The sequence below is a fragment of the Danio rerio genome, chromosome 15, assembly GCF_049306965.1.
Source record: "Danio rerio strain Tuebingen ecotype United States chromosome 15, GRCz12tu, whole genome shotgun sequence".
Taxonomy (NCBI): Eukaryota; Metazoa; Chordata; class Actinopteri; order Cypriniformes; family Danionidae; genus Danio; species Danio rerio.
Genome location: NC_133190.1, coordinates 45,882,571 through 45,909,870, shown reverse-complemented (window position 1 = coordinate 45,909,870; position 27,300 = coordinate 45,882,571). Strand labels below are relative to the sequence as shown.

The following is a 27,300-nucleotide window of genomic DNA, read 5'->3' as shown; positions in this document are numbered from 1 at the left end:
TTTAACACGCTTTCAAAGACATTTATTAACATTTGACCAAAAAGTATCAGAGTACAGTCGTGTCATAAATATTAATAACCCAATCGATATATGTAGAAATGGAATCATTCATTATTGTGAGAATAAATAATGATTAAAAAAAAAAACACACACATCACTTCCCCATTCCTCTGGAACATCAGGTGTCAGTCCACCCAAGAATCGTCCAATCACTGTCCCCCAAACAGCAGGAAGTGTCCTGTTCGGTCAGTTTCACCACTTGATTGGCTGAGTGAGTGATTGACAGCTGGGTGACTCCGGTCAGAGCGGGTTCCCACCAGATTGACCTGATTCGTTGGAGTCACCGGCACAGTGAGAGTGAGAGCTCACTGTGATTGGCTGAGATTGATCACATGGTGTCAAAAGAATCGTTCCTGCGCCTGATGCGGCCAGTGATTGGAGAGAAATGAAATGTACGATAATATTAAAAAACGAAGTAGTCACTGTGGTAAAAGACGAATATTTTAAAGCATTTATTAAGCGTAACAGTTGTTCACACCTTCAAACTTTCAGAGATCTGGAGGATGTTTAATCTACAGCTAAACATTGGTGGTGAGGCACGGTGAGTACATTCACACTGCTTTTACAGGTGAGAATAATGCATGTATGCTGGTCAAATGTGTGTGTTAGTGTTTAACATCTATTTGTGCTGCGATTCTTTCATGCGAGTGTATTTAGTGAGGTTGGAAGCCCTTGGCCAGATCCTCCATGACGCTCATGAATTTCTGATCTTCCAGCTGTGAGCTGTGTGTCCAAGCCAGAGGAAGATGAGCCGACACCATCTTCCGATCTAATGCACGTAAAACACACAAACAAAGCACTGATGTTAGGGGATGCATTTGTCTGAAGCCTCATGTCTGATTGCTTTCAGATTCCTGTTGAAGAACTGCATTACCCATCATCCCGATCAGGATAATGCAGTGAGCATGAGCGTCTGTCGACTTTATGAGGGTATATGAGTGTGCACATGAATCCATATTGAAAAATCAACTTGCATCTGAGTGTGACCAAAGAGCTTAGAATCACGAGAGGCGGCACTCACTGGCCATTATTGATTATTAAAACTGACATTCAGCTAAACAGTTTCGTATTTTCAATGAGAATGGAAGGAGGCAGTGACGTTATAGGCTCTGTTTTGTTAAAAATATGAATACAGTGAAGATGACGCTCATATAAATGTTTAGCTACATGACGCCTCAACATTTCTGCTGTCTGTTAAGTTGCTGATATCAAAATGAAAATAGCACTTCCTTAAATCATGTTTTCATTTTATTGTTAAGAAAGTGAAACAACGTAGCCAGGATGATCTGAATGAGGTTATAAAGTACGCGGTTCCCTTTGAAGATTTACCCGACGTGTCCTCGGGAGTTTGTTTTCCATATTAAACTTGTGAAGTCTGAACTTATAAGGAGAGGATGCAGGACTGAACTGTGTGTAGGCTAATTAATATTGAGGAAAAGCCCCAATCAGAGAGGCGAATGTCTGCAGCCCCGCCTCCAATTCAGACGTCTCAGTTTTCCCCCCATCCACACTGAGACAGAGCAGCAGTGTTTTAGAATGAAAACGGTGTTTTAAAAACGATCGGTTTTCGGCACTCAGAAACTCTGGCGTAATGTGGACGGTTGGCAATAACCGTAGCAAAACCTCAGCGTTTTAAAACTGAAACATATTAGTGTAAACGGGGCCTCAGTTTGAAGGGCGGTATGGCCCTTTCATTTATCTCTACACCACCTAGCAAAAAAGAATTTGGACACCATTCTAAGGGGTATGGGGTCACCAATCTTGGAGCTAGAGAGCCAGTATCCCTAAAGAGTTTAACTTGCCTCAACACCAAGGCCGGAGTGGGACTCCATTTCAGCCCTGGAGTTTCAAGCCTTAGACGAGCCCGGTTATTTATTCAATATATATATATCGACTGACTATATTAAAATAACATCATTTCCAATTCAGTTTTTATTGACACTGTCTTTTTCAAGGACACAGCTGCTTTAGAAATTCAAATGTTTTTCATAAACACAAGACCATTAATTCTTTAAAGATATCCAGTCCTATCATATGTACCCCGACATAAGTAACCTAAACAGTATTATAAGTCTTAAAACTAAAAATGAAAAAAAATATTACAATTTACTCAGGTGAGGTTCGAACTTGGGTGGGCTGCGCTGTAACGCAATGTGCTGACCACTAGACCACGATGGCACTGTCAAGCTGATGCATTCGCGATAAAGAGTAAGTATTGCACTGTTATCTGCTGCTATTGATGGCTTGATCTTTTCCTCCCCTTTTTAGATTTCTGATCAAGTTATGTCAGATTTATTAATGTAGTGAAGCATCTGATTTTCATTGAGCAGGTATAATATTCATCAATATTAATTATTTGAGTTCCTATATTCACTAAATTGCTGCTTTTATAGTTTGCTCACGGGGCAGCGAGAAAATAAATAAAAAAAGCGGAGCTGTGGCAAAATAATAAATAAAAGAGCGAGGCTATAGTCAAATAAGCAAATAAATTAACAAAGTGCGACTGCTGAGAGTGCAAGCAGCTAGGGACACCGGCCCTCGCGGGCAAAAAACGGACTGGCCCACCTGGAATTCATCCGGGCCTGCTCAACACACCTGCCTGGAGGTTTCAAATATACCTAGTAAGACTTTGATTAGCTTGTTCAGGTGTGTTTAATTAAGGTTATAGCTAAACTCTGCAGGACACCGGCCCTCCAGGAACAAGTTTGGTGACCCCAAAGTGGTAGAACTGGAATTGGGCTACGGCTGAATAACAGCAGCCGTAGTCATTGGCTTGCATGTTATGAATCACCTCACAGTTTCCGCTAGAAGAAATCTTCTTTAATGTTCTACTGCTGTTGTCTGATGGTTTCCTAGATCTTAAGATCATTTGAGTCACTGGCTGTGTCTGGCACAGAAGCTCCGCCCACTGCAGCTGCACTGGAGCTCCGCCAACACACACACACACATTCACACACTCCTGTTTTTCATCTCTCGCTCCTTCATTCTCTCTTTCAGTTTCACTGTCGTGTCTCTTCTTCCTTTGTACACTCTTTGTCTTCTCTCAAACGCTCCTGAGTTTTTCCTCCATCAGCGTCTTTCATCCATTCTTTGTCTCTTGAATGGCTCACTTGTTTTATATTGAAACAGATGGATGTCTTATTAAAGGGGATGGTGGGAAGGATGCTATTTAGTTTTCAAAACCTAGTGTACTGCCCTACATAGGCTGCCTTCTGAAGGAGTGAAAATCGCTTTATAAATCCTAAACAAATGATTCTTCATCTAAATGTTCCGAATAATATTTTTGTAATAATTAAACTTTTGTTACACTGAGTTATATTTTAGCGGGTGTTTTCTAAACTTAATTTACAGTTACTGTACAATGCTGCCTATGTGTGTGTGTGTGTGCGTGCGCATTTGGTAATCATGACAGAAGCGTTTGATGTGGTTCTTGGTGTGTGTGTGTGTTTGGAGTTTATTTGCTAATCATGAGTTCACTTTTCACTTGGGGTTATTTATTCAATATATATATATATATATATATATATATATTGTATGTATGTATATAAATTGAATATATATATTGAATATATATATTGTATATATAAATATTTAGTGAATATATATATATATATATATATATATATATATATATATATATATATTCATTTAATATATTTATGGGCTAGTGTGTGTGTAGAAGTCTTCAATAGGGTTCTTGCCATGTCTGTATTTGCTTATCATGATAGGAGCTTTCACTTGGGTTCTGTGTGTGTGTGTGTGTTTCCCAGGGATGGGTTGCAGCTGGAAGGGCATCCACTGCGTAAAAACGTGCTAGATAAGTTGGCGGTTCATTCCGCTGTAGCGACCTCGAATTAATAAAGGGACTACGCCGACAAGAAAATGAGTGAATGAATATATGGGGTACTGTGTGTGTGTGTGTGTGTGTGTGTGTGTGTATGTATTTGCTGATCATGATGGAAGTGATCAATAGGGTTCTTGTCGTGTGTATTTGCTAATCATGATAGAAGCTTTCACTTGGGTTCTTGCCATGTCTGTGTGTGTGTGTAATTGTGTGTGTTTGCTAATCATGATAGAAGCATCCTCTGGAAGCATTCTCCGTGTGTGTCTGTCTATGTGTGCACTCACCCTGATAGAAGCGTCCGCTGGGGTTTTTGGCAGCCGCTTCAGACACGGCGAGCCACACCACTGTATCTGCTCCTTGCTCTGGTGTCCTCAAACGCTCCTTCATTGAGCTGTGGAAATCAGGCATCGCATTCGCAATAGCTGAAGAATGGGAGATCAAAACAATCAGACTTCAGATCAACAGTGCATGCAGGCTATGAACGTTGAAACCTGTTATTTCACAGACAACAAGCTCCGTTTAACATCGAGCAGATTATTTATTGAAAATGGTACGTGCCAACTATCTTAAATGTTCATTTAGTTTTTTTTTTGCATTCAGATTTATGATGTGTATATGTGTGTGTAATTACTCGGCGTGTCGACCCATCCAGGGTGCATGACAGAGAAGTGGATGCTGGGATGAGCTTTAGCGAACTGCTCCGTCATCACCACCTGCTGCCTCTGAAACACACAAAGTAGATACTAAAGTCACCTCTGTGTTACTGAAGTGTTGAATAGATACTAAAACAAAAGTCATTTATAACTGTTTACAATAATTTTACCTTTATTCGTTTTGCAGATCTTTTTATCCAAATGGACTTACAAGTGAGGATAAAAGAAGCACTTTATCAGTGTATAAATGCTTCAACAAGTCAAGTTAATAAATCAGAAGAGAGTGTGTCCTACAAGTGGTTTGTCAAGCCCACTCTCCTATGTGGATCACATTTAGAAGTGATCAAGAAGTATAAAGGTGTCTAGTGTATATGTAGAGGAAAAGAGGGTCTCCTACAGGTGGTTTGTAAAGACCACTCACCTGCATGAGGCACACTAAAAATCTAAACTACTGCTCAAATGTTATATAAATATTACTGACATACTGCTCTAGTTTATAAATGAAAAGACTCAATTATTAATTTGAAAGTTAATTTTTGTGTTTGTTTTCTTTTTTACATGTCTATCTCTCTCTACATTCTTTTTTTAAATTGATTTTTATTTAAGTTCTAACTGGTTCTTTTGGCACACCACGGTAATCATAAGAAAAATACATGTTTATTTAGGCCCCGTTTACACTAGTGCTTTAGTTTTAAAGCGGCGTTTTAGATCAAAAACGATCCGCGTCCACTAGCGTTTCACCTAGCGTTTTTGAACATATCTCCGTCCACACTATGCCACCAAAAACGCATATCACGTGACCATTCACGCACTCTGGGCCTTTGCGTTCTAGTATAAACAGAAAGCATGCGTCTTGCTCGGCATTTGGTTACTGTTAGTCAACAAATGCCAGTTGAACAATGAACATGATGGCAAAGAAAGCAAGAGAGGTATTTTTGTGGACAGACGACAAGGTCTAGTTGTTACTAAACATAACAAATGAATAACTGCACAATGGTGCCTAAAACAGACAATAGTGCAAACAACGCTCCCATTTCTGTGCCCATGTTGTTGTTTACAGTGAATGCTGGTCTGCTGTCTTCCGGTAGCGTTAAAGTCATGTTTTATAGTCATGTGCGAATAAGGGAAGGATACGCAATGACACAAAAGCCCCAATCAGCTAGCAAATCTCGGCAGCACCGCCTCCGTTTTCAGATGTCTCCGTTTTCCCTCATCCAAACTGAGACGGAGCAGCAGCGTTTTAGAATGAAAACGGCCTGTCCATCGTTTCCAAAACGTGATGGTGTAACCGTAGCAAAACTTTTGCGTTTTCAAACTAAAACACAGTAGTGTAAACGGGGCCTTAGAAACTATCTGAAGGGAAAAATACACACACACACACACATATACACTCACTGTCCACTTTATTAGGTACACCTGTCCAACTGCTCTTTAATGCAAATTTCTAATCAGCCAATCACATGGCAGCAACTCAATGCATTTAGGCATGTAGACATGTTCAAGACCAGGGGTCACCAATCTCGGTCCTGGAGGGCCGGTGTCCCTGTAGGGTTTAGCTCCAACTTTCCTCAACATACCTGCCTGGATGTTTCAAGTATACCTAGTAAGACCTTGATTAGCTTGTTCAGGTGTGTTTGATTAGGGTTGGAGCAAAAATCTGCAGGACACCGGCCCTCCAGGAACAAGTTTGGTGACCACTGGTCAAGAGGATCTGCTGCAGTTTAAACTGAGCATCAGAATGGGAAAGAAAGGTGATTTTAAATGACTTTGAATGTGGCATGGTTGTTGGTGCCAGACGGGCTGGTCTGAGTGTTTCAGAAACTGCTGATCTACTGCGATTTTTCACGCACAACAATCTCTAGGGTTTACAGAGAATGGCCTGAAAAAGAGAAAATATCCAGTGAGCGGCAGTTCTGTGGGTGCAAATGAGACTAAGCCCTAGTAAGGTGACTTGCCCCTGGGCTTGCCTGCTGTGATCAGAGACCTTGCAAGGGGGTGGCAAAGGGGGCCCACTATGTCTTAGACCAAGCCCATGGAAGGGTACTGGCCCCTGGGCCGGCTTGCTTTGGCCAAAGACTCTGCTAGGGGATGCCAAAAGGGGCTCTCCAGGTCTGAGACTAAGCCCAGGGAAGGTGACTGGACCCCGGGCAGGCTTGCTGTGGCCAGAGACCTTGGAAGGGGGTGGGAGCGGGGGCCCTCCAGGGCTGAGACTAAGCCCAGGGAAGTAGACTGGCTTCCGGGCTGACATGCTGTGGTTAGAGTCCCAGGAAAAAGGTAGGAATGGGAGCCTTCCATGGCTGAGACTTAGCCCAGGGGAGGTTGACTGGCCTCCAGACCCACTCACTGTGGCCAGAAACCCTGGAAATGGGTGGGAAAGGGGGTCCTCCAGAGCTGAGACTAAGCCCAGAGAAAGTGACTGGCCCTCGAGCCGGCATGCTGTGGCTAAAGACCCTGCAAGGGGCTGGCAAAATTGGCCCTCCAGGGCTGAGACTAAGCCCAGAGAAGGTGACTGGCCCCCGGGCCAGCTTGCTTTGGCCAGAGACCTTGGAAGCGTGTGGGAAATGGGGCCCTAAAGGGCTGAGACTAAGTCCAGGGAAGGTGACTAGCCCCTGAGCTTGCTTACTGTGGCCAGAGACCCTAGAAGTGAGCGAGAAAGGGGGCCCTCCATGGCTGAGACTAAACCCAGGGAAGGTGACTGGACCCCCGGGCAGGCTTGCTGTGGCCAGAAACCAAGACATGTCTAACATTATATATATATTCTGTTCTATACTATTGAACATTTCTGAATAAATCTTAAATATTAAAGTGCATCATGTTTTCCAACTCTGATAATAATCAGTAATGTTGACTAAGCACCAAATCATCATATTGTAATTATTTCTGAAGGATCGTGTGACACTAAGCAATAAACTAATGACACTGGGGTAATTTCAGCTTCATAATATTAATATAATACTTAAATATAGAAACATCGTGTTCTTTTTAATTGTAAAAATATATAGTTTTTCTGTATTGATGTCAGATGTTCAAAAAAGTATCAAAATGCATCAGATCTTGCAATATTTGTGTATGTGTGGATCTATGTTTTGACTCTGCATGTTTGCAAATAGGCCTACCTTGTTCTGCGCGTACACCATAGTGCCGTCGTATCTGCCTCTCTGCGACTGCAGGTTTCCAGTGCGCAGTTTCTGCACCAGCATTCCGCCAGAGGAGACGGTGATCTGCAAAAGGAGAGAGATGTTGACTCGACCTGTCTGACCTTAGTCTCTGCTGGCTGAATCTGCTTTACTCACCACACGTGGGTCAGGACTCTTCTCCAGCAGAGGAATCAGACTCTTGATGAAGATGAACACCGCTGGACGACACACACAGATCAGATGGTGAGGTGTTGAAGTGTGAATAAAATCTAAATGTACTCTTTTTATTTTTGTATGATTATAGTGATGCTTGTAATCAATGATATACAGCACTATGCACAAGTCCTAAGCATAATATATAATCCTTGGCAAAATATATAAACAATCAAGTTTCTTTGTTTATATTATCAATCCAGTCTCTTCATGTTTAACGTGGCTTCCCTTGGCACTGTTTTGTTCTAATTGTCCTGACATTGTCTGAAATAATGTGCGGTGTAATATCAGGCTTGTTTTAGCACTTTCCAGAGTTCTTCTTTAGATTTAGAGTGTCTTTCTATTTCTGTCCAGTTGATGTCATGCAGCCTCTATAATATTCAGGTCTGGACACTGTGAAGGCCATTTCATGACTGTCTGCTTCGCTTTTTCCACATGTTTTTATGTTACAGCCTTATTCCAAAATGGATTAAATTTAATTATTTCCTCAAAATTCTACACTCAATACCCCATAATGACAATGCTCAATACTTTGTTGATGCACCTTTGGCAGCGATTACAGCCTCAATTCTTTTTTGAATAAGATTCCACAAACTCGGCACACCTGTCTTTAAGAGTTTTTGCCTATTCCTCTTTGCAGTACCTCTCAAGCTCTATCAGGTTGGATTGGAAGTGGCGATGTACAGCAATTTTCAGATCTCTCCAGAGATGTTCAATAGGATTTAGGTCTGGGCTCTGGCTGGGCCACTCAAGGACATTCATCGAGTTGTTGTGAAGCCACTCCATTGATATTTTGGTGGTGTGCTTTGGCTCATTGTCTTGCTGGAAGATGAACCGCCGCACCAATCTGAGGTCAAGAGTACTCTGAAGCAGGTCTTCATTCAGGATGTCTCTGTACATTGCTGCATTCATCTTTCCCTTTATCCTGACTAGTCTTCCAGTTCCTGCTGCTGAAAAACATCCCCACGGCATGATGCTGCCACCACCATGCTTCACTGTTGGGATGCTATTAGTCTGGTGCTGAGCGGTGCCGGGTTTTCTCCAAACGTAACTCCTGGCATTCACTCCAAAGAGTTCAAGTTTAGTCTCATCAGACCAGAGAATTTTGTTTCTTATGGTCTGGGAGTCCTTCAGATGCCTTTTGGCAAATTCAAACTGGGGAGTGGCTTCCGTCTGGCCACTCTGCCATACAGGCCTGATTGGTGGATTGCTGCACAGATGGTTGTTCTTCTTTTTAAAAAGAACGCTGGAGCTCCGACAGAGTGACCATTGGGTTATTGATCACCTCCCTGACTAAGGCCCTTTTCCCCCGATCACTCAGCTTAGATGGCCGGCCAGTTCTAGGAAGAGTCCTGGTGTTTCCAAACATCTTCCACTTACGAATGATGGAGGCCTGTTATGATTTATGTTTTCTTTCAGTCTTTTTTTCACACTCCTCTCTGTTTGCTCAACCCTTAGGTTTCTTATTGGTTTATTATTCTGTCCATTATCATTATGACGCTCTCCGGTTCCACCAATCCCAGGACGAGCCGCAAGGATTTAAAGCCCTGTCAGACCAGTGTGTGGGGTGCGCTCTGCCTCGGCGTACCCTTTGTGCTCCAAGCAATTTGTTTGTGCAAATGCTTCGTCTATTTTGTGATTTATCTCAGTTACTGTGATAATTCGAGTTTGCTTTTCGAACTTCGTTGGCTTTAAGTAACATAATATGATGGTTGTTGTGTGATTCTAAACTAAGCTTTGACGGACTTATCCGGTTTGTTTTGTTTTAGTTTAGATTGATGTTTTGTTAGATTAGTTTAAGTGTTTTGCCACCTGTGTATTTTTGAGTTTTGTAGTTTGATTAGTTTAGTTCGGGTGTCGTATACACTGAAGATCTCGGTTTTTATTTGTGTTTCTTTTTGACGCCTAGTTTAGACATTAGATTTAAGGATTGTTTTGTTAATTTCTTTGATTTGGCTTACACTCGTTGTTTTTGTTTAAAGATAATAATTATAAATGTTTATTTCTTTTCCCCCCTCCCATTTATTATTGTTACATGTTTCAATTCAATTATTGAGTAAAAAGCTTTAAATAAGAGTAACTGAACCTTGCCTCATTATTGATCTGTCGCACACATTACACCTGTCTCACTTAAATGTTACAGCATCCCACTTTAACATCATAAAACACGTAACAAGGCCGCTGTGCTCATAGGAACTTTCAGAGCAGCAGAAGTTTTTTCTGTAACCTTCCCCAGCCTTGTGCCTTAAGACTAGGTCTACAGACAATTCCTTTGTCTTCATGCTTGGTTTGTGCTTTGACATGCACTGTCAACCCTGGGACCTAATATAGACAGATGTTTGCCTTTTCAAATCATGTCCAATCAACTGAATTTACCACAGGTGAACTCCAATGAAGCTGCTGAAACATCTCAAGAATGATCAGTGGAAACAGAATGTACCTTAGCTCAATTTAGAGCTTCACGCCAAAGGCGGTGAATACTGATGTACATGTGAGTTTTCAGGTTTTTTATTTTCAATAAATTTGCAACAGTTTCAAAAACTCTTTTTTTACATTGTCATTATGGGTTACTGTGTGTAGAATTTTGAAGAAATAAATTAATTTAATCCATTTTGAAATAAGGCTGTGGAATGCAAGCGCAATGAATACTTTCCGGATGCACTGTACAATGTTTTTTATATTTGCATAGGCTTTCTTAACTTGCGGTGTGTTTGAGCTCTCCCAGCTGCCATAAAGGAAAGACTACAGCAAGATATTTTATTATGAAGTAGTTAGACATACCTTTTAAGCTCTATTTGTTTATGTATATCCATTCACTTACCCAGAGAGTTGCTAGCGAAGCTTTTCTCCAAACCTTCACCATTCACTTCTCTTTTAGTCATCATACAGCCGGCATTATTGATCTTAAGCAGGATCAAATCAAAACAAAGAGTAATACCTTCAGTGTCTGTCAATATACAGTTTGAAGTTTGGGGTCAGTATGAGTTTGAGACGTTTTTAAGGGTCTTATACAAATCTAGGCTGCATTATTTTTTTTTTCAATTAAGAATACAGTAAAAATAGCAAAATATTATAATTTACTGTAACTTTTTTTTATTTAAATATCCTTTAAAATGCAACTCTTTTTTCAGCATTATTTTACCAGTCATATAATCCTTCAGAAATCATTCAGAAATGCTGATTTGGTGATCAAGAAATATATTTCAACCATTATTAATCTTTAACGATCAGCGTTTATTATTTGAAATGGAAATATTAAGCAACATTATAAATGTCGTGCTGATTAAACGTATTTCAAACTTTTGAACAATAATAGTGTAAATGTGATTTCGTCTCACCAGGACGTTGAGGGTTTTGTACTTTTTCTTAAAAGACTCTACAAACTCCCACACCTTCTTGGTCTCGGACAGATCCAGAATATGCACATAGATCTCCTGCAAGCGGACAAAGATGTTAGAAGAGCCAACATTTTGTTTAAGAAATGTTGAAAATTATTTATTAAAAATGTAAAAACTGCCATGGTCAGTACTATTGGGATCCTTTTTGAGTGTCTACAGAACAAACTACTGCTGTCCAATGGCTTGCCTGATTAACCTAGTTAAGTCTTTAAATTGCACTTTAAGCTGAATCCTTGTGTCTAGCAAAATAACAAGTACAATGTTATATAGGAAAATTGGTCATTAAAACTTGTTTAAAATATGTTAAACAGCACCTGGTAAATATTTGGAGAAATAAATTCACAGGAATCAGGCTAATCATTTCAATAGTATCTGGATGCAGACTTGGATTTGCAAGCTGAGTCTGCATATTTTAGAGATTCAATGTCAGACACAATGCACTCAATGGAGCTAGTGACATCACTGTGAGGGCTAGAGGCTAGGTTAGGTGAGCACATGCATGCAGCTCAGCTTGCAACTTCACAGAGTCTGTATTCAGATATTTACAGTTGATGTCAGAATTATTAGCCCCCTTTGATTTTTTTTTCTTTTTTAAATATTTCCCAAATGATGTTAAACAGAGCAAGGAAATTTTTACAGTATGTCTGATAATATTTTTTCTTCTAGAGAAAGCCGTATTTGTTTTATTTTGCCAAGAATAAAAGTAGTTATTATTGTTTTAAAGACCATTTTAAAGACAAAATTATTAGCCCCTTTAGGCAATTTTTTTAAGATGGCCTACAGAATAAACCATCATTACACAATAACTTCCCTAATTACCCTAACCTGCCTAGTTAACCTAATTAACATTAGTTAGTCAACTAGTTAAGCCTTTAAATGTCACTTTTAGCTGTATAGAAGTGTTTTGAAAAATATCTAGTCAAATATTATTTACTGTCATCATGGCAAAGATAAAATAAATCAGTTATTAGAAATGAGTTATTAAAACTATTATGTTTAGAAATGTCTTGAAAAAAAATCATCTCTCTGTTAAAAAGAAATTGGGAAAAACATAATTCAAGGGGGCTAATAATTCTGACTTCAACTGTATATGTAATACATATATAAAAACAAAACATTTTTGCATAGATGTTTCAATTTTTTATATAATTTATTTTATTTTTAACTATTTTTTATTTTATTTTATGTATGCATATGTGTATTTACACATAATAAATATACACAGTATACACACAGTCAAGTTGAGATTTTGGGCTAGACAGCATATAATATAAAACAAACAAAAATAAGATTTTAGATTTGATTAATTGCTATTAATCTTTGCCCAGCACTAATAATTCAGCTATTTACGTTTGACATGTGTGTGTATTTATACATATATACATAAATATACACAGAACACATAAATATTATGTAAATGCAAACCTTTATCTTGGATGTGATTACATGCATTTGACAGCATCACTTTTTTTGCAAAGTGAGTGATGCGCCTAATAATGTCAGCTTGCACATCAATAAAACAACAACAATTATGTTAAATAATCCACAGTGATATTTCTATCAGCTCCACCTATTAAACAGCGACCCAAACATCCTGCTCATTCTCATATGAGCTCTTACTTTGTTTCCAGACTCTTTGACGATCTCGGCTCGGGCTTCCTCTGCCTTGTCTTTGTTCCTGCAGACCATGTGGACTGTACCACCTTCAGGAAAACAGGTCAGTTTAGTATCACTCAAGCTCAAAAAATGCAATTAGATTGAAAAACATTGTAAAGTGTAAATGCATTGAATTAGATAACCAACTGAAGGTCTAGCGTGATTTATTTGCAGTCTGTGCACTTTGTGGCATCACATTAAATTAACGCTAGTGATCTGATATAGATGGAAACTATATTTAATGCAAGGAAAGGCTCTGCTTTAATCTTTCAGATTACTGTTGTGAAACTATAAAGTCAAAACATGGAAGAAATAAAGATCAATTGTCATTCAACGTAACATTTCTTTAAAAATTAAGCAACATATTTAAATTGACCTGCGATTATTAGAATATACACTTAAAATAAGTGGTTGTACTAAAATACATGGGGTGGTTTCCCGGAACTAGAACCAGTTCTTGGGATATTTTGGGATTTCCGCCTGGATTTTGCCAACCTAAACGTAAAAGCTTCCCAAATCCACATGCAGAGGTGTAAATGCACAAATATGGTATCATTGTAAAGCAAACCCTTTGAATTTTCATAAAACACTATTAAAAGTGTTTAAAATATCTGTATATGTTGTCTGTGTTATAATAAACACCTTACAAAAGAGGCGCTTTTTGAATTTTTTTTTATAAACTCAAATTTGGTCTGGTGACGTCATCTTTTACTACTATATTGTTTTTAAAATAGAAAAAACAGTTTACAAGTAACTTTATTTTCTAAATCTTGGACCTTATTCATGAAACTAAAAAATAACCAATAAAAAGGTGTGAAGCACCAAAAGTGGATCATATGTAAATTAATTTGAATATTATTTTGGCTATTGTTGTTTTGCATGAATTTTCAAATGTAATTAATAATGAATTTTATTTTAAATGGTGAAATTCTGACTGAGTAAAGCTGAATGTGCTGGCCAGTTTGTTATTTATAATTTGCTTAATAATTGACAATAGGCTTTATTTATTTAAAATGGGATATCTTTTTAATATGATGTAATAAATTTGTATTTTAAAAATAAATAACTTTTAGTTCTTTTCAGTCTCATGTTAAAAATTGGTTATTGGCAAATTAGCATTGTCAGCATTAGTACTGTATTCTCGTCACGTGTACTGTTGTTTTTGGCTTTTTGTCCTCTACTGCCATCAGTCTGTTCTGTTTTTTTTTTTTTTTAAACTTTTTTAACTGTATTTTTTATATGAAAGTGTATTTAATGTTTAATGTTGTGCTTCTATTTTAGGTGTGACTTTTTAACATTCTGTAAGGGGTCTACGGATGAAAAATAGCCATTCTTGGCTATTTCTGGCACATTTTACAGTAATGTTTATTAATGTGCATTGACCCTGTAAACAAATAAACTAAAAAAAATTATAAAATAATTATAATTAATAAATTATTATAATTAAAATAATATATATATATATATATTTCTTTATTATAAATATTTAGGATTTTTTTTAGTATATCAAAAAGTGTGTTTATGATGACTATCCGACAAACTAATCCAGATAAAAATAGTGCTTAAAATGTGTTTAAATCTCATAGTTAAATACAAAATGAGGTGTGTCCACTTTTTGCAAAAAAAGAACCCCCCCTTTGATCAGGCTGGCTACGGGCCTAAAACCCACGAGAACATGCAAACTCCATACAGAAATGCACTCTAGCCCAGCCGAGGCTCGAACCAGCGACCTTCTTGCTGTGAGGCATTAGTGCTACCCACTGCGCCGCCCAGTGCTTCAGTATTATTATTATTATGAGATTATTATTACCTCCAAAGGGATCTTGAGCATCTCTCTGCAACCTCAGAGCGTCTCATGCATCCTAAAGTCACATTGCATTGATTGTGTTTTGTCTTCTGAGGCACAGCTCATTTATTAGAGTAGAAAAAACACCACAGTGGCTTCTCCTTCTACACAAAACTACATAGATTTATATATATATATATTTAAATATTAAATAAATAATATTAAATATTAAATAGATAATTCATTATATATATATGTATATATATATATATAGAGTTGAAGTCAGAATTATTAGCCCCCTCTGATTTTTTTTTTCTTCTTTTTAAAAATATTTCCCAGATGATGTTTAACAGAGCAAGGAAAATTTCACAATATGTCTGATATTTTTTCTTCTGAGGAAAGACGTATTGCCATTCCAGATGACTTTATTAAGAAGTTATTTGAGTCACTGCAGAGATGTATGGATCTCCAAGCTCATGGGAGTCCGACACAATATTAATTCTTTTCTCTGGAGCTTACTGTCCTCCTTAAATTATAAAAAAAAAATCAAGGCATGATTATATTTTATTTCGGTCAAATAAGCATAATCTAGAGGCCTTTGCCTTTCATATAAGCCACTTCTGATACCAAATCATCAACTAGAAGTCAACTTATTATTTATTGTTCCTAAAACTTGGATAGGCATGGTAGTGCATATTTAACCCTGGACCACAATATCAGTCATGAGTGCAAATTTTAGGAAATTGAGATTAATAAATCACATGAAAGTTAAATAAATAAGCTCCCCGCTGATGAATGGATTGTTATACTATAGCACAGTGTTTGGCCTCTTTGAAAATCTGTATTCTGAAAGCTCAAAATAATAAAAATATTGAGAAAATCACCTTCAAATTTGTCCACATTAAGCTCTTAGCAATGCATATTACTGATTAAAAAGTACATTTGATATATTTACAGTAGAAAATGTCTTCATGGAGCGTGGTCTTAATATTCTAATGATTGTTGCCATTAAAATAAATCTATAACTTTGACCCAAACAATGTGTATTTGGCTACAGAATTTGTGCTCCAGAGTCGCATACAGCATTTTAAACAGTGAAGTTACTATAAATGGTTCTTTGCCCCATAAAAGGGTTAACACACACCTTTCTTGGCGATGGCCATGGCGGCTGCTTTCCCAATGCCGCTGTTGGCTCCGGTGATCATGAAGGATCGGCCCGCCATCGACGTCTCCAGGTCTTTCTCTACAAAGTTTTTAGACGCCGACAGAAACGCCCCCCTGAGACACACGGGTAATTAGTCTGGAAATGTCACAGGGTCACAGCACACTTGCTTCTCAGAAACACTGCTGGATTAGTTCTGTTAACTAATAAGCTTGCTTCTTGCATATTGTAAAGTATTTATCTTCACACTTTTGATGATGGAGAACAGGGAAATGGAAGCACATAGCTATACATGTTTTAAAGACAGTTTTTAAAAGGTTTCTTCTTAGTTATGTAAACATTAAAGACATAGTTCACCCAAAAATGAAAATGACCTCATTTATTTTCATTTCTTTCCGCTAGTTTGAAGTATGCTTGTTGCTCAATGACTTCCAATGTAGGTAAACAAATACTATGGAAGTCAATGGGTGACAGCAACCAGCTTAATTCAACATATGATCTTTTGTTTTGGAACGGGTGAGAGGGGAGTGTTTCCATCCACCTTTTTCTATGTATAAATATATCACATAAATGCTTAATGGAAACACCAGGATGTGCATAAAATTAGAAAACGCACATAAAAAATATTAATTTATTCATTTTTCTTCGGCTTACTCCCTTTATTCATCAGTGGTCGCCACAGCGGAATGAACCGACAACTTATCCAGCATCTTTTTTACACAGTGGATGCTCTTCTAGCTGCAAGCCAGTACTGGGTAACATCCATACACACTCATTCAGACCCATAAACTACGCCAAATTTAGTTCCTTCAATTTATCTATAGCGCATGTGTTTGGACTGTAGGGGAAACTATCGGAGCACCCGGAGGAAACACAGGCCCATAGCCAGGGGGGTTCGGGTGGTTCAAAAGACCCCTCACTGACAAAGGTGCAGAATTTGTCTCATACATGAGCTCATTTGTCCTATTTTGCCTGCTATGTCATTGCAATAAGGGATAATAACCCATCGAAAAGGCTTTGAGACCAAGCCGAATTCTGTGTTGGCTTGTCATGACTTCAGCTAACCAGTTTTGACCAATGCAAACAATTATTCCAACATCCAGCTGTGCAAGAAAACACACAATATGATGTAAGTGACGTCATCTTTTACTACTATATGGTTTTTAAAATAGAGAAAACAGTTTACAAGTAACTTTATTTTCTAAATCTTGAACCTTATTCATGAAACTAAAAAATAACCAATAAAAAGGTGTGAAGCACCAAAAGCGGATCATATGTAAATTAATTTGAATATTATTTTGGCTATTGTTGTTTTGCATGAATTTTCAAATGTAATTAATAATGAATTTTATTTTAAATGGTGAAATTCTGACTGAGTAAAGCTGAATGTGCTGGCCAGTTTGTTATTTATAATTTGCCTAATAATTGACTAGGCTTTTTTATTTAAAATGGGATATCTTTTTAATATGATGTGATAAATTTGTATTTTAAAAATAAATATTTCTTTATTATAAATCTTTAGGAAATTTTTTGGTACATCAAAAAGTGTGTTTATGATGACCATCCGACAAGCTAATCCAGATAAAAAATAGTGCTTAAATGTGTTTAAGTCTCATAATTAAATATAAAATGACGTGTGTAACTCCAATAAGGTCCACTTTTTGAGAAAAAAGAACCGCCCCTTTGACCAGGCTGGCCACGGGCCTGAAACCCACGCCAACACGGTGGAGAACATGCAAACTCCATACAGAAATGCACTCTAGCCCAGCCGAGGCTCGAACCAATGACATTCTTGCTGTGAGGCGACAGTGCTTCAGTATTATTATTATTTGATTATTAGATTATATTATTAGATTTTTATTACCTCCAAAGCTGTCTTGAGCATCTCTCATCCCTCAAATAATGTCTCATGCATGCTAAAGTCACATTGAATTCATTGTATTTTGTCTACTGAGGCACAGCCCATTTATTAGAGAAGAAAAAAGACCACAGTGGCTTCTTCTACTACACAAAACTACATAGATTTTTTAAATATTTCCCAAATGATGTTTATCAAAGCAAGGAAATTTTCACAGTATGTCTGATAATATTTTTTCTTCTGAAGAAAGTCTTATTTGTTTTATTTCGGCTGAAATAAAAGCAGTTTTTAATTTTTTAAATACCATTTTAAGGACAAAGTTTTTAGCCCCTTTAAGCTATATTTTCTCCGATAATCTACAGAACAAACCATCATTATACAATAACTTGTCTTAATCCCCTTACCTGCCTAGTTAACCTAATTACCCTATAAAATCAGTTATTAGAAATGAGTTATTAAGACTATTATGTTTAGAAATGTGTTGGAGAAATATTCTCTCCGTCAAACAGAAATTGGGGAAAAAAATAATTCAGGGGGGCTAATAATTTTGACTTCAACTGTATATTTGCCGCCAGTTTATCCGGACCTTCCTTGAATTCCGACAATAAAAAAATGCTGGGTTGTTTTAACCCAAATTTAGGTAAAATGCACTTAAAATTATTTTTATGCTTGTTCAAAGTACAGTACTTTTTCTGAAACTACAGTAATGCGCTGAAAATTTTTTGAGATTTTTTAGGGACTATTATTACTAATGGTTTTACATTCAATCACCTTAAATGTGTTAACTTAATCGATAAATAAATAAATTAATTATTTGCAACCCTGCATTTTTTTAGAGTAGACAAACCCAACCGTTGGTTTAAAATTGGGTAATAAACTCAATTTAAAAAAATAAACCAGCATACTTATTTACTAATAAAACCATGTTCCTTTTTTGTAAGTGTAATTTTAAGTTAACCTTCCCATAATCCTAAGGATGCTCTATGCACTTTTTCGATGCTTTTGTGCTGATTTCTGTATGATAAAAAATGTAAGCTCAACTTAATAATATCCTGATAGCAGTAATGAAGGTCTGTCCTAATGAGTGGCCTTGCGTCACCGCTTAGATAATGTGCGTGTGTGCATCAGTGAGTGTGTATCAGTGCGTCCTCTGATAGACCGCTCCTGGTATCAGCAGCGCTCGTGCCCTCGAGCAGCTCTCAAAGGCTGGCTTTGTCCAGGCGTGCCAGGCCAGGCGGAGGGATGAAGAGGAGCGAGGAGGTGACGGGGGGAAAAACAAGCTTTTCTCGCTAAATGCCTGCACTGTTAAGGCTGATGTGTGTGTCCCATTATGGGATGTGAGAGGTCGAGCCGGGTGACAATGCGTTAGGAGATGCACAGCCCACTGAGATCACTGCACATCATATTGGATTTCGTGGAAAATGAAAAGCATTAGTGTTTTGGGCTAAGCGCACAGAATGTGTTAAAATAAGGCTTTACAGTGTAAGTGTGTACTAAACTGTAACTAAAGGATGATTACATGACAACATACATTTTTTAACGCCACTATAACTTGTTTTAATAAAAAAAGTGAAGTTAATCAGGTTTCTATACACTTGAAATCAGTTTTTACTAGTAAAGTTACATTGATTTAACTTAATATTTTTGAGGCCTCAATCATTTTTAGATTTTTATTTCATAATCTGGAGCTATTAGACACATTCAGAAGTAACCTTTGAACTATTTTTGCATCACTGGCAATCACACTGTTAAAAAAAAAACCTGCAGAAAAAAATTAAATTTTATGGCTGCAGGGGCGGCAGAAAATTATTGTAAAAATACGCAGAATAAAAAATGTAGATAATTTGTATAAAAAAAACAAAAAAAAAACAGTAATTTCTTCCATATTTACAAGTTATTACTGTCACTTTACAGATTTTAACTGTAATTGTACAGGTTATTACTGCCATTTTACAGATTATTACTGTGAATATATAATTCATCCATTTTCTTGTCGGCGTAGTCCCTTTATTAATTCGAGGTCGCCACAGCGGAATGAACCACCAACTTATCCAGCACGTTTTTACGCAGCGGATGCCCTTCCAGCCACAACCCATCTCTGGGAAAGTATATAATTTATTAATGTAATTATACAGATATTATTTGTGATTTGTTATTACTGCAATTATTCAGGTTATTACTGTAATTATACAGATTAATTCATGTGATTATAAAGATAATTAATTATGCAGGTAATTAATGCAATTATAAAGATTCATTTATGCATGAAATCTCTAAATATTCTATAAAAATTTCCCACTTTTAACATACCTTTAAAACTGGAAAAGAAAAAAGCTTTTAAAGAATCATTGAAAAAAGCTTGAGTACAAATAATTGCTGTTGTCATAAAACACTGTAAATATAATTATAAACTGATATAGTTTAATTAATATTTTAAGGATGTGCAGGTTAAACTCCAAAATAATTTTCTTGAGAAAATACAAAACTGTTATCAATCTAATTTTGTATTTTTTTTTTTTTTTTTTTACAAATAACACACTTGCTCATCGTTTAACAACAAAAACAAGGTTAGTGTCATGTGAGGACGCCTGCACAACAAAGTTGAGGATTCAATAGCAGCTTATTAACAGAATCATCTCGCAATTAAAGGTTAAAACAGAACAAAACAGGTGCACAGATAAGCCCAAACGTAAAGGCGGCAAACAAAATAACAAAGTAAAGGAGTCAAACATGGCAAAGTTAAGGGAAACCGTGTCGTAATGCTCACTAAACAGTTTAAGACTCAGAAACGGTGTGACTGTGTGTGCTGAGTTTAAAGTCCTTGAAATCAGTCCATAATCTTCTGATTGTGTGTGTAATCAGTTGGAATTAGGAACTGGGGTGTGCGAGGTGCATGCTGGGAGTTGTAGTTCGTTAAAGTAGCTCGTGTAGTTTTCTAGCTGTCACAGTTCGCATGGCAACATTGTTAGAGTAGTAAAATAAACATTTCATATTTACAGTGCATTATATGCAGCCTACAAACAATAGGCTGTTATTTGGCTTTGTTAATCTTCATACTATCTTCACTAAAAACAATTTGACTGAATTTTTCCCCCTATTTTTGCTGGAATAATCTGTAAATATTAACATAAAATTACGTGTTACTCTCGGAAAATGCATACAATTTCCTTTAAAAACCAGAAAAATAACGTAATACCACATTACAAGCAATAACTGTAAATTTATTGTTTACAGGTAAACAATGTAAACAATAAATTATTTTTTAAATACAGAACATATCTGTAAAACAACAGGTTTCCACAAACTGGAAAATTTCGTAAAAAAAAAAAAAAAACTACAGACAATTGCCTGTAAAATAACGCTTAATTTTTTACAGTGCATCTTTGACTCTTACTGTAATTTCAGAGTCTGTACAGCAATCAGAGAGTGAAATTTAATACCTTTTTAAGACTCTTTCCAACATTGTAGGAACTTAAAACCACATTAGGTTCCAACTGAAAACACTGGTGAGATTTTAACCTACAGCATATTTACTATATATTAATGTAAGAAACTAATCCAAAACTATAACATTATTCACTGAATAAAAAACTATAAAATGTAGCTAATTCAGCAGGTTGGTGTCTATAGAACTGCAGGAATAATGGTTTATCCTTAATAAAGTAGCATGATGTCAAATCTAGTAGGATTTCATTGATTTCATAAACTACACAGCATCCTGATATTCACAGATTTAATTCAGGCAAACTTTAGCACAAACTATACGTTGCATTATCAAAAATGAAATAAAATGAAATACCTTGCAAAATAGCATTGGAGACTTTTTAATACTTTTTAAGGGCCTTAAATTTCTCTTGATTTATCAACTTTTAATACTTTTTTAAGACCTTGCAGACACCCTGAATTTACTGCCACTGTAATTTAAATATGCAGCATTTTAATGTAGAGTTTTGATGACAAATAATTAATATGATTTTGTTTTAAAGTCAAAATAAATTTAATAATATTTAATAACTCTTGCGACAGAGAGCCCATTAAACCATTTACTTAATTCACTCAACAACAACAACAAAAATCTGGGTTGTTGCAACGTTTTTGGGTCAAAAATGGACAAAGACAATTGGGATAAAAAAAAAAGTAATTTCAATTTAGTTGAAAAATAAGTTTGACCCAACTTTGGATTTGTCCATTTTTGACCCAGCTTTGGGTTACAAACATTAGGTTTTCTTAACTACAGGCCTTCAGACAAATTTGATAAATATATAAAACATATTTAGATGAATTAAAAACAGTTCTGACCTTAGATTTGATTTGTTTTTCAGCCCAATTACACACAATAATCCCACACAAACTACAGAATTTATAATAAAATTTCCATATATTATATTATGTTATATTATATTATGTTATATTATGTTATATTATATTATATTATGTTATATTATATTATGTTATATTATATTATGTTATATTATATTATATTATATTATGTTATATTATATTATGTTATATTATATTATATTATATTATGTTATATTATGTTATATTATATTATAGTATTTTATATTATATTATATTATGTTATATTATATTATGTTATATTATATTATAGTATTTTATATTATATTATATTATATTATATTATATTATATTATATTATATTATATTATGTTATATTATATTATGTTATATTATATTATATTATATTATATTATATTATATTATATTATATTATATTATGTTATATTATATTATGTTATATTATATTATATTATATTATATTATATTATTTTTTATTATTGCGGTTCATTCCACTGTGGCGACCCCAGATTAATAAAGGGACTAAGCCAAAAAAGAAAATGAAAGAATTAATATATATTACATTATATCATATTAAAAAACTTGGTGTGACAAGATAGACAGAATAATTAACACCATTTAAAAAGTTGTATACTGCATAAAAGCATTTGATCAGACACATGAACACCTGAATGTGCATTAATAAAGTGTAATAATATTTGTTAGTGTTGTTATAAGGTGATTTGTGAATAAGTGCAGCTCTTACTTGGTGAATTCGGTGAGTCCTTTGAGGAACCATGCTGAGTTCCGGTACAGAGACATGATTCTCCCCCGCGCTGCCGCTCCGGTTGCCCGCTGAGCTCGTGGCACCTCGCCGGTACTTTTAACGGGCACCGGGGTCACATGAGTCCACGCAGAGCGGCAGAGCCACGCCACCGGAGCTCCTCGGTGCCTGCCCTCTACCGGTAATAAACGATATTACACATCTCCGACTTTCACATGCCAAGTAGGAAAGTTTGTGTGTGTATAATCTCCTCTATTTAACCATCTGGTGTTCAGTGGCGATCAAAATTACTGATTTATTTATTCTTTATGTAAATTAATGCACTCTATTATATAAAGGCCTACTATTGAAACTCAGGAACATATCACCTTTTTTAATCAATGATTTAGATTTGTTGATGAACATAAATGAACGTTTTGGTCAAAACAAGCAGAAACAAACTGTTAATAAAAATGTGCAGTATTAACATACTGTTTAATAATAGATTAAAAAAAAACCACACAGAAATAACTATTATATAGCCAATCACATGCCCGTATAGCCAGCCTATTAAAATGAGTGGTTCTTCTTTTTTCTCAAAAAGTGGACCTTTTCGCAGTCATTAGGCTCATTTTTTACTACTTAATTATAAGGTTCAGATCCTGCCGGATGGTTATCATTACCACACTGTTTGATGCAAAAAAAAGTACTTGCTACATTTTTTTCTCAAATGCTTACCGTACTATTTTACGTTTACAAAAAAATGTTTATTTACAAATGTGCATTACGTTATTACAGTTTTATAAATGCGATTACAATTTTAAATGAAAATGTTTAAACAAAGAAATATGAAATTTAAAATGCTAATTTATTATCATCCATCATTTAGAAAACATAGGGATCTGTTAAAACTTGTTTTAAACTAAAAACTGTAGCCTAAAAGCAAATAACAAACTAGCCAGCTCATTTCCAGTCAGAATAATTTGTCCATTTTAATAATCATTAAAAAGTATATTTATCTTAAAGTCTTCTTTTATCCTTTATTTTCACAATTTATGATGGCATATTGTCAAAAATGGGACAAATGAGCTCATATAGGGGCCAAATTTTGGACTTTCTTAGTTGGGGGTGGGTCTTTCGAACCACACGAATTTATCATTGCAGGCTACTGGACGCAATTGTCACCGGAAGTTTCGAACGTACAAATGACCGCGAATTTACGCTATGAAATAGGTGCAAACAATATTTTAACACTATGCTTTACTAGCCATAAATATTGTAATAAGAGGCGTATAATAAGGCAAAAAAAGACAGCACAAGATGTATGATACATTTAAAATAGTCTCTGAGTGAGCTGTGAATGACTAGCCTATTTCAAAGTAGCCGATAGCTTATGCTAAAAAACGCAACAATAACAAACGGTTAAATTATTTGCGCTTACATTTAGTGTTTGAGATTTCATAACATAACAATATGATAATTTATTATAATAATTTGATGACAGAATATACATAATTTGTTGTCTGCAACACAAAGCATAACTGTTTTTGGAAAGCTAAACAACATGTTACGTTAAAAGCAAGATGAAGTCTTGTAGGCTAATGCTATTGTGTGTCTGGAGGACCACAGGAGGATACCAGATGACTAACTGTTAATGGTCAAAGCGTACTTTAAAGCATCTCAGGAGGACCGACTGTAGTGGAAAGGATGACGTCATCCTCCCTGCACACCTGACCAGTTTATTATTTACCTATTTTTTTAGTACACCACCGAATATGCATTGCCAATCATAGCCAGCCATATTCGCTTGTTTTGGATGAATTCTGAATTTCCACAGCCAACGCAGAGCTTCAGGGATCGGGAGGCTACATCTGACTAGGTTTACCTAACAGGTGCGAAGATTATACGGACACGCGCATATCTTGGCCCCGCCCCTTTCGCATGCGCGCGCCTGTGATTGGTCCACACCTGTGCACCAGCCGGAGCACTGCTGAGACGCGCCCTTCAGTTAGACATGAATCCGCGAAGACTCCTGTAGGATTTCTGCAAGTCTCAGGATGGTGAGGTCACAAATGAGCAAATGTTGATGATTGTTTATTATCTTGCTTTAATGTTAACGTCACACACATTTCTGAACTGTTGAAATAAGACTGTCAGACGGCTTAGATGGAGCTTTGTACTTGTGTTTTCCTTTCCGTGGAGCTGTTTGTGTGGATATCTGTCCTTATATGTGACCTTTTGTTGGGTTTTACTGCACACACACACACACACACACACACACACACACACACACACACACACACACACACACACTGTTGTTTGGCAGATAAGAGGGCCGTTTGTGTTTCCTTTTGTATCAGAAAGACAAAGGTGCTTTTATCTCTTTATTGGTGAAGATCAGTTTGCAGATTTGTGTTTGCATCGCTCTTCACATATTGAGAAGTGTCTGACAGCCAGTATACAAATTAGAGTCACTTTCCTTTTTACGTTATTCAAGGTAAAATGATCCATACTGTATTTTTAAATTGATTAGTTATTGTATATAAAATTCATAGTATGCATTTAAAAAAGATTCACAACATTGTAATGTATGTATTTAATCAGTAATTGAGAATTGAACCCATGACTTTTGCATTGATTGTACTTTTAGATTTTCGGCATCCAGAATTTGGGTTATAGTATATATATATATATATATATATATATATATATATATATATATATATATATATATATATATATATATATATATATATATATATATATATATATATATAAATATATATAGCATAATTTTAATATGTATAAAGTGCTCAGCCTATTTAAGTACACCCCTCACAAATCTATCTTTTAAACAAAAATTTTAGTAGGAAGCTATACAATATTATATTTGTGCATATTCATTAGATTAGTCCATACTGAAGCCAAATCTGGAGATTATCTAACAAAATAACTTACAATAACAGTCCAAAAATGAGTACTCCCAAATGTCCATGTTATAGAAAAATATTAAATGCAAATTTAACAAGAGAAGCAAAAAACATTTAGTTGAAATTTTGTAGGTTGTTATTTATTTTTGCAATATTTAATTTATTATTGAATTTAATTCCATTATCTTTCAATTTCTGAATATGTTTGGTGACTGAATTATTATTTTAATAAACATATCTGTTTAATAAATATGTTTTGTTTAAATGCACCAAAATACATAGCCTATATTCACTAAGAAATGGAAAAAAATATTCATTTTCAAAATGGGGTGTACTCGATTATGCTGAGCACTGTATAGAAAATCAACTACATGTCATTTTTAATGTGTGAACCAAGAATCTGATGGATAAAATGTTAATATTATTAAATATTTTAAAAAGCAGCTGCTGTTGCAAATACTTTATTATATACTATCTTAAATATACTTCTGCATACAAAAATATAATATAATATAATATAATATAATATAATCACTTTTGTTAGTTGCCAATACTTTAACTAGTTGATGTCCTGAAATAACTAATATAAAATACATTGAAAATAGAAAATTTAAAGAGTGTGATGGGTCTATTTTATATATCAATATATAAGGAGTTATTGATAGGCTTTTGAATTATTAAAAAAGCAATGCATATACAAGTTGCCCCATAATATAACTACATTTATTCTATGTTGCGGTTAAATGTTTAATTCCAATTAATTGTATTATTTTTAACATAAACACACATCTGAAGCAGTTCTTGAGAGTAGTGCAGTTCTATATCACAACATTTTATATGTTTTACAGCTACTATACACACTTACACACGCACACATATACAGTTAAAGTCAGAATTATTCGCCCTCCTTTGAATTTTTTTCTTTATTATATTTTTCCCAAATTATGTTTAACCGAGCAAAGAAATTTTCACAGTATGTCTGATAATATTTTTTCTTTTGGAGAAAGTCTTTTTGTTTTATTTCGGCTAGAATAAAAGCAGTTTTTAATTTTATAAGCACAATTTTAGGGTCAAAATTATTAGCTCCTTAAAACAATATATTTTTTTCGATAGTCTAAAGCATTGTTATACAAAAAGTTACCCTAATTAACCTAGTTACGCCTTTAAATGTCACTTTAAGCTGAATAGAAGTGTCTTGAAAAATATCTAGTCAAATATTATTTACTGTCATCTTGACAAAGAGAAAATAAATCAGTTATAAGAAATGAGTTAATAAAACTATTATGTTTAGAAATGTGTTGAAAAAAAATCTGCTCTCTGTTAAACAAAAATTGGAGAAAAAAATAAAATAGGGGTAATAATTCAGGGGTATTATTAATATGACTCAGTCAATAAGGAATTGGTTTATTAGCAGTAGCCTACAGTGCTCAATTAAGGCTAATGTGTGTATCTGTGCATTGTCTGTTAACAAGGATTCAGGCTCTTGGCAACAACCTTAAAATGTCAAACACAGATTCCCACTGGGGTCTCGGTGAGAGTCT

General features: G+C 35.5%; 2 protein-coding genes across 7 annotated transcripts in view; one reads left to right on the top strand and one right to left on the bottom strand.

Annotated features, from left to right (window-relative positions):
* dhrs12la (dehydrogenase/reductase 12-like a) lies at positions 1 to 25,041 on the bottom strand. Of its 3 annotated transcripts, none has more exons than XM_073923244.1 (11): positions 24,580 to 25,041; positions 22,833 to 23,025; positions 15,892 to 16,025; positions 12,926 to 13,008; positions 11,246 to 11,341; positions 10,729 to 10,810; positions 7,851 to 7,912; positions 7,674 to 7,778; positions 4,536 to 4,626; positions 4,189 to 4,326; positions 1 to 829 (listed from the first exon to the last, which is right to left on the bottom strand). In XM_073923244.1, exons 1-11 carry the CDS (start codon positions 24,608 to 24,610, stop codon positions 714 to 716), a joined length of 1,131 nt encoding a protein of 376 aa, XP_073779345.1. In that variant the 5' UTR covers positions 24,611 to 25,041; the 3' UTR covers positions 1 to 713.
* The window catches only part of ap1s3a (adaptor related protein complex 1 subunit sigma 3a), a 24,883-nt gene continuing 10,524 nt past the window's right edge, over positions 12,942 to 27,300 (top strand). For 2 of the 4 annotated variants that reach the window (XM_009291950.5, XM_009291951.5), the window contains exon 1: positions 12,942 to 13,022. In XM_009291950.5, coding sequence (XP_009290225.1) covers positions 12,993 to 13,022 — 30 coding nt within the window. In that variant the 5' untranslated portion in view covers positions 12,942 to 12,992. 4 annotated transcript variants of the gene reach the window in all.

Bases quoted from the DNA above. Each gene is read 5' to 3' on its own strand.
- dhrs12la (XM_073923243.1), bottom strand. From the start codon at position 23,255: ATGTTCATCAACAAATCTAAATCATTGATTAAAAAAG. The intron at 13,009-15,891 runs GTGTGTGTTAAC...GTTTTCCTGAAG, and splicing joins CATGGCCATCGCCAAGAAAG to GTGGTACAGTCCACATGGTC. The intron at 830-4,188 runs GTGAGTGCACAC...TACGTGCATTAG, and splicing joins CAGCGGACGCTTCTATCAGG to ATCGGAAGATGGTGTCGGCT.